The sequence below is a fragment of the Myotis brandtii genome, unplaced genomic scaffold (genome assembly GCF_000412655.1).
Source record: "Myotis brandtii unplaced genomic scaffold, ASM41265v1 scaffold1026, whole genome shotgun sequence".
Lineage (NCBI taxonomy): Eukaryota > Metazoa > Chordata > Mammalia > Chiroptera > Vespertilionidae > Myotis > Myotis brandtii.
Window position 1 is genome coordinate 260,138 of NW_005353435.1, and position 7,634 is coordinate 267,771.

Genomic DNA, 7,634 nt, shown 5'->3' on the forward strand with positions numbered 1-7,634 from the left:
GATAATCTCATTATAATACAGTGACGGTCCTAAAAGAATCTAAATAGAAGTCCTCGCCGGGAAGAGAGCAGCGCCTGCCAGGTGATGGCTTTGGGCATCGCTTTCACCTTCCGGAAGCTTCTGTTGGCCTCCTGCAGAATCAGCTTAACTGCTGCGAGTCAGTTACTACTGCTCTGTGTTGCCATTCTGCTTCTCACATACATCAGCAGTTACCACAGTTTATTTTCCAAACATGACTGTGCTCTTTGCAGATAGCTGTTATGTATCTTACTCATTTTAATTGCTCATTTTAAAAAATATATATTTCTGTGGATTTCAGAGAGGAAGGGAGAGGGAGAGAGGGATAGAAACATCAAGGATGAGAGAGAATCATGGATCGGCTGTCTCCTGTATGCCCCCTACCAGGGATCGAGCCCACAACCTGGGCATGTGCCCTGGAATGGAACCGTCACCTCCTGGTTCAGAGGTCGAAGCTCAACCACTGAGCCACATTGGCCAGGCAATAACGGTGTTTGTAGACAGATCTCAGTTCACATATTGGGCTCTTCTCAAACCTCAGCGTGGGCCCTGAGGTATCTTAATTTAGGCCCCTAGTCATATGCACCTTTTTCTGACCATCTGCTGTAGGAGAAATACACGCACTTACAGCAGCCTGTTCGCTGGTCACTAACCTCCATACCCTGAGCACCGTGAAGGCAGAGCTGCGTCTTTGCACCTGGGCCTTCGGCAGGGTTCCCGGCTCTGCCACCTGCCAGGTGAGACCGTGGCAGAGTTACTCTCCTCCTGGGCCTCAGTTCCCAGCTGTAAAATGGCAACCATTATACCTACTTCAGTAGGTCATTGTAAAGATCCAATGAGATCTGTATGCAACGTGTTTACCTCTCTGTTTTCTGTATCAAAAGTTCTAAAAATATTAGCTGAATAATCGGATTTATGAATTTTATAACATTTTCTTATATATGAATGAATATTTACTGATAAACGAATTGACTTAAAAATGAGCAATTAGCCCGGCCGCCACGGCTCTGTGGTTGACAATCGACCTATGAACCAGGAGGTCACGGTTCCATTCCCGGTCAGGGCACATGCCCGGGTTTCAGGCTCGATCCCCAGTGTGGGGCGTGCAGGAGACAGCCGACCGATGATTCTCTCTCATCACTGATGTTTCTATCTCTCTCTCCCTCGCCCTTCCTCTCTGGAATAGAACCTGGGACCCTTCAGTCCGCAGGCAGATGCTCTAGCCACTGAGCCAAACCAGCTAGGGCACCAAGAAAATACTTTATGTTGCAGCCGACCAATGATTCTCTCTCATCACTGATGTTTCTATCTCTCTCTCCCTCGCCCTTCCTCTCTGGAATAGAACCTGGGACCCTTCAGTCCGCAGGCAGATGCTCTAGCCACTGAGCCAAACCAGCTAGGGCACCAAGAAAATACTTTATGTTCTTTCACAAGTCATAGGTTACCCCTGTGTTATAAAAGTCCAAGGAGGAGGATTTTGCTCTTTTTTAATATTCTCACGCCCCCAAATATTTATCCTTGGTACTGTTCCAATGTTTGGTCCGTGATAAATGCCTAAGAACTGATTTTCATGTCCGAATCTGCCAAAAGCAGTCAGCAGTGTGATTATTATTGAACATCTATATCCATTTATGGCCATTGTTACTTAATAATAGCCCACTTATCAAACTGTCTCATATTTAGTCGTCTGCTGTGAGGCGAGTGGGAGTTAATGGATTGTTTTATAGTTATATAGCCAGGGCTTCACTCAGTACCAGGCTGAATATACCTGGATTTTATGGGGAGTGCATTTCAGGTGATCAGGCCTTCGGGGGAGCACTCCTCAGCTCCTCCCTCACCTCCCTGGCCCCGAGGCAGTGACTGTGGGATGACTGGTTCCTCTTTTTTATTCCCTGCCCAATTGTGCACGTTAGTATTTGAGCTGATGGGCTGTGATATGGAAAAGAAGCATTTTTACGGTAGTTATGCTTTATGATAAGTCTGCCATGTAATTTTAGCAGGTTTTTTTTTCTTGAATGGGGCTCATAATGGGTGCCTTTTGTGGTTTTCCAGTCCAGTTGCTGCAGGTGCAGTCCTGACCAGCGGCTCAGTTGTAACTGACTGTAACACTCGTCTCAAAGACTCGCTGGTAATACTCTAGCAGTTGCTCGCCCATCGCCTTACTCTCAAGATACCTGATTGAAATGTTGCTTGCTGACCTGGTTTAAGCCAGGCTACATCAGTCGGTAACGTGACACAGAGATGCAAGGCATAGTTCCCGGGGAACGGAGCTTGAAATTAGCCGTGGAGGAGGCCGCTGGGTAAACTAGACATTCAGAAGATGAGGACACTGTGCTGGTCGGTGCAGACAGGGGCTGTGGGAGCAGAGGGCGAGCTCTGTCCAGGGGCGGCTGGGGCTGCAGATGCCCCGGGCAGGCCCTGAGACGCTCCTGCCGACTATGTGCTGTGCCGTCCATCAGCCAGGTCGGCGGTGCGGGCAGCGTGCCCGCAGGAGGAGCCGATGGGCAGCGGGGCAGAGAGACGCAACTTCATGACGTCGGAGGAATCAGAGGTGGGCGGGAGGCGGGGAGCAGGACAGGTGAGAAACCGCATGTAGCACGCGTTGAGCTTGAGCTGTAATTGTTAACGCTATTTCCTGTTCTGTCATTCAGGTGAAGGAAGTACTCCCGGCCGGACGTCTGAGGGATCCTTTTGAAAAGCGCGGGGCCGTATAAAATATCCCTGAGACGCACGTCGGGGCCGGAGAAACCGCGCTCTGAGGATGCTGTTTGCTTCTGGGGAGCAAGAGCAAGGGCGGCTCTAGGAGAAGCCTCGTCTCTGCGTTGCGTGCCGAGGCCCCGTAGCGATGTGACCGGCTCCGCGGCCATCTTCCCGCTGAGACGCGGCGCTCTGCCCGCCGCCATGAGCGACCCGCGGCAGCCGCAGGAAGAGAAGCACAAACTGGGCAGGGCCCCTGCCAAGTTCAAGGACCCGCCCAGAGCCATGCAGTCCGACGATTACTTCGCTCGGAAGTTCAAAGCCATCAACGGGAGCCTGGCCCCCGCCGCTCCCTTCGGCGTCTCCAACGCCAGTGAGAGTGGCGGCCCGGCCAACGGCACCCCCGCGGTGCCCAAGATGGGCGTGCGGGCCAGGGTGTCGGAGTGGCCTCCGAAGAAGGACTGCCCCAAGGAGCTGGCCTGCAAGGCGCTGTGGGGCGGCCAGTCCCAGAGCAGCTACGACAGCGTCGCCTCCGTCGTGCACAACGGGCAGAACGGCCAGGGCGACGGTCACCCCGAGGACCAGCTGGAGCTGGACTTTGCGGAGGCCAAGTACACCGCCGGGGACATCTTCGTCCACTCCCCGCACAGGGGACTTCACCCCATAAGACAGAGGAGCAACAGTGACGTCACCATCAGCGACATCGACGCCGAGGACGTCTTAGACCAGAACGCGGTGAACCCCAACACGGGCGCGGCGCTGCACCGGGAGTACGGGAGCACCTCCTCCATCGACCGGCAGGGCCTGTCCGGGGAGAACTTCTTCGCGATGCTCCGAGGGTACCGGGTAGAGAATTACGACCACAAGGCCGCAGCCCCTTTCGGGTTCCCGGGCTTCTTCTCCTGCGACCCGGGCGTGTCGCCCAGCCTCCACGCCGCCGCGCAGATCTCCCGCGGAGAGTTCGTCCGCATCTCAGGATTCGATTACGTGGACGGCGCCTTCCTCAGGGGCAGGGACCGGGACAAGCCTTTCAAGCGGAGGTTGAAGTCGGAGTCGGTGGAAACGTCCCTCTTCCGCAAGCTGCGAACGGTGAGAAGCGAACACGAGACGTTCAAGTTCACGTCGGACCTGGACGACGGCCGTCCGGAGCGGGGCGTCCGTCCCTGGAGCTGCCAGCGCTGTTTTGCACACTATGACGTCCAGAGCATTTTGTTTAACATCAACGAAGCCATGGCCACGCGGGCGAACGTGGGGAAAAGGAAGAACATGACCACCGGGGCCTCCGCGGCCTCCCAGACGCAGGCGCCCGCGGGCCCGACGGGCACCTGTGAGTCCCCGCTGGGCAGCAAGGAGGACCTCAACTCCAAAGAGAACCTGGACGCCGACGAGGGCGACGGGAAGAGCAACGACCTCGTCCTGAGCTGCCCGCACTTTAGGAACGAGACGGGCGGGGAGGGGGACCGGAGGATCGCGCTGTCCAGGGCCAGCTCGTCCTCGCTCGGCTCCGGGGAGAACTGCTCCTTCGAGTCCTCCCTCAGCTCTCACTGCACGAACGCGGGCGTGTCGGTCCTGGAGGTGCCCCGAGAGAACCAGCCCATTCACAGGGAGAAGGTCAAGCGCTACATCATCGAGCACATTGACCTCGGGGCCTACTACTACCGCAAGTTCTTCTACGGGAAAGGTGAGGGGCCCGGCGTGCGGGCGAGCGGGCGAGCGTCCCAGCGAGCATCCTTCAGGGCCGCTTGGGAGGGACCAGGGACGCATCACCTTCCTCCAAGGCCGCTGTCCACGGCTGGTTCCCGTTGCTCTAGACCAGTCCCCTCTCTAGACACCCCCGTCTCCTGCCTTTGCTGATCTGTGATCCCCCATGTGCAAAGGCCTCTTTCTTCCTCTCGGCCAGTTTGTGAGCATCAACAGTGTTAGACTTGATGGAGATTTGCGCTTTCTTTTGGTAAATATATTTTCAGTGATTTCAGAGAGGGAGAGGGAGAGAGAGAGAGAAACATCAGTGACGAGAGGGAATCATTCATCGGCACGCCCTACACTGGGGATCGAACCCGCAACCCCGGCATGTGCCCTGACCGGGAATCAGACCGTGACCTCCTGGTTCCTAGGTCGACCCTCAACCACTGGGCCATGCCGGCCAGGCGAGATTTGCGCTTTTTAAGACGACTTCCCCGATTCACTCTGTCCCTCTCCGATTCCTCGGGACAATCTCTCCCGCTGTTTCCAGTAGGTAGTTGTCCGGTTTTTCCTCTAGCCCAGGGGTCCTCAAACTACGGCCCGCGGGCCACATGCAAATACAAATATTGTATTTGTTCCCGTTTTGTTTTTTTACTTCAAAATAAGATATGTGCAGTGTGCATAGGAATTTGTTCATAGTTTTTTTTAAACTATAGTCCGGCCCTCCAACGGTCTGAGGGACAGTGAACTGGCCCCCTGTGTAAAAAGTTTGAGGACCCCTGCGAGTCTAGCCTTTCCTGTGCTTTCCCCGCACCTCTGCTTCACCTCTCCAGTTGTACGCGTTCACAGCCCCTCCTGGGCTGTGGGATGCATTGGGAGAGTTAAATCGTTGTTGAAAGAACATATGATCAGCGTGACAGACAGTGTTACTTTCCCTCCACGCCTGTAAGTGCGCTCACAGGGTAAGATACGATGGGAACCTCAGTCTGATTAGGGAGAACGTCAGGCAAATCCCAGCTGAGGGGCATCCTACAAGATCCTCGCTCAGCCCTCAGGACGGCCAAGGTCACCGGGAACCAGGGAGGTCTGAGCAGCGGGCACCCCGTAGCCTGGGGCGGGCACCCCATAGCCGGGAGAGAAAAGGACCTTGGGGAAAAGGTAGGGACCCCGAATAAAGTTCGGAGTTCATTGGTAGTGACGTGTCAGTGCGGGTCCATGAATTGAACGAAAGTGCCAGCGTGATGTGAGGTGCTAACCACTGGGCGACCGGATGAGGGAGGAGGAGGCCTTGACAACCTTCGCAGCTTTTCTGTAAACCAACCATTTAAAAACAGCTTGTGAACGTTTTTTAATGTAAGTCAGGAATGTTGTGATGAGAATCTTTAAAATAAGAAGAGAAAAGAAGTTATACCCAGTTCTTAAAAGGCCAGCCCTACAGTGCTGTTACTTCATTGAACTGTCCCTGAATTCCTGTGAGCAGCCGGCTCCCCTGTGTTTTCAATAGAGTCAGATGGAAGAAGGGTCCATTTTGCACGGTCCTTTCCGTACCCCTGCTGCTCCACCGTGAGAGTTGCCCTCAGCACCTCGAGGCGGGGGGATTGTTACGCTCTACAGTCTCCTCTCTGTCTTCTCCTCCCGGAAATGCACAGACATCCTGTGGAATTCCCCGAAACCTGCTGGCTAAGCCGCGGCGGCTGTCACAGGCCGCCGGTGCCGGGGTCCCCCGCGCGCTCTGAAGGCCCAGTGCCTGACTCATCTCTTCTTGGGATTTTCTATTAACAACTCTGAGAAAAGAAGTGCGGATCTTTCAGAATCCTTTGTAGGGGAGCCGAATTGGTTTCACGGGGCAGATCTGGGCGTGCGCGTGTCGAGACGGTCGTGGTTTAGCCGCCTCTCTCCCCGCCGCCCGCTGCTTCAGAGGCCTGTGTTGCGGTTCTTTCCTGCTCCTGCCATTGGCTTTCTTCTCTGTTTCTTACAAAGCTATGCCAGCGTGAGAACGGTGATTCCTCCTTCCCATCCTCTTTCCACAAGATTTCAGGGATGCAGGCAGGTTGAAATTCTTGTTGTTTTTTTAAATATATTTGTATTGATTTCAGAGAGGAAGGGAGAGGGAGAGAGAGAGAGAGAGAGAGACATCAGTGATGGGAGAGACTCATGGATCGGCTGCCTCCTGCACGCCCCACACTAGGGATTGAGCCCACAACCCGGGCATGTGCCGCGACCGGGAATGGAGCCCTGACTTTCTGGTTCATAGGTCGAAGCTCAACCACTGAGCCACACAGGCCAGGCTTTCCTCTCACCCTTATTGGCACCCACGTTCTGCCTTGTGGCTGGGGCGCTGCTGGCTGCAGTCGGCAGGAGCGTCCCTCACCCTCACGGTGGTCGGGTCCTGTGGCTGGCGGGCGAGGCAGCCTCACTTGAGAAACGTACAGACTGTTCTGAAAAGTCCGGCTCCTGGGTTCACGTGCCAGCTCAGTGGGGGACAGGTCCTGGCTTTGGGCCTCAGTTTATTACCTATAAAATGGGATCAAATAAAAACACCTCCTCTAGGGGGCCCAGCACCATGAGTGCCCGGCACCGAGCACGCATCTTCCGGGCGCCCAGGTGGCTCTTAAGTAAACTTCTCTCCCAAGAAACCATTGTGCACGCCGCTGGTGCAGGGTCGGGAAGGTGCTACTTTATTCTAATGGCTAACAGATGAAAAGAGGCAAAGCTGAGCGAACCATATGGCGGGTGGGCCCCGGGGAAAGCAGCCTGGGGAAGGGTTTCCCGCTCACTTAAGTCTCGCTAACGGGCCACCGCGGGCGGGGTGCACCTCACAGACCCAGGGACCCCCCTGCGGCGAGTGCAGGCCGCCTTGCTTTCGATTTCACGCCTGGTGGCTTCTTTTTCCTCCTCCTGGTTTCATACAGTCACTGAAGAACATTAATAGGGCGTTGGACCCTATTACATTCAATAGGGGGAACTCAGTGCTATTCCTAACAGGAGGACTGTTCTAAGATGCAAGTTCCTCCCCGAGCGGACACATCGACTCAGGCCTCCCCCCTCCGCCCGGCCATCTCGCCTCTGTAAGCAGAGCCCCATTGATGTCCAGGGCCCTTAGCAGGGAGGCCCTGTCCAGCCACATGCGACTGGCAGCCTGGTGGCTTGTTGTCCGATCCCTGTGACCACAGTGGGAAATGCTCGGGCTGGCGGGCTGGCCCCCACCCCCCACCCCCACCCTCCTGTGCTGGGGA

The 7,634-nt window shown here is 55.4% G+C and overlaps 1 protein-coding gene across 1 annotated transcript in view; it reads left to right on the plus strand.

The window, feature by feature from the left end:
* Positions 1–2,669: 2,669 nt before the first annotated feature.
* The window catches only part of SIPA1L2 (signal-induced proliferation-associated 1 like 2), a 64,656-nt gene continuing 59,691 nt past the window's right edge, over positions 2,670–7,634 (plus strand). Inside the window, 1 exon segment of the mRNA XM_014535922.1 lies at positions 2,670–4,396. Coding sequence (XP_014391408.1) covers positions 2,920–4,396 — 1,477 coding nt within the window. The 5' untranslated portion in view covers positions 2,670–2,919.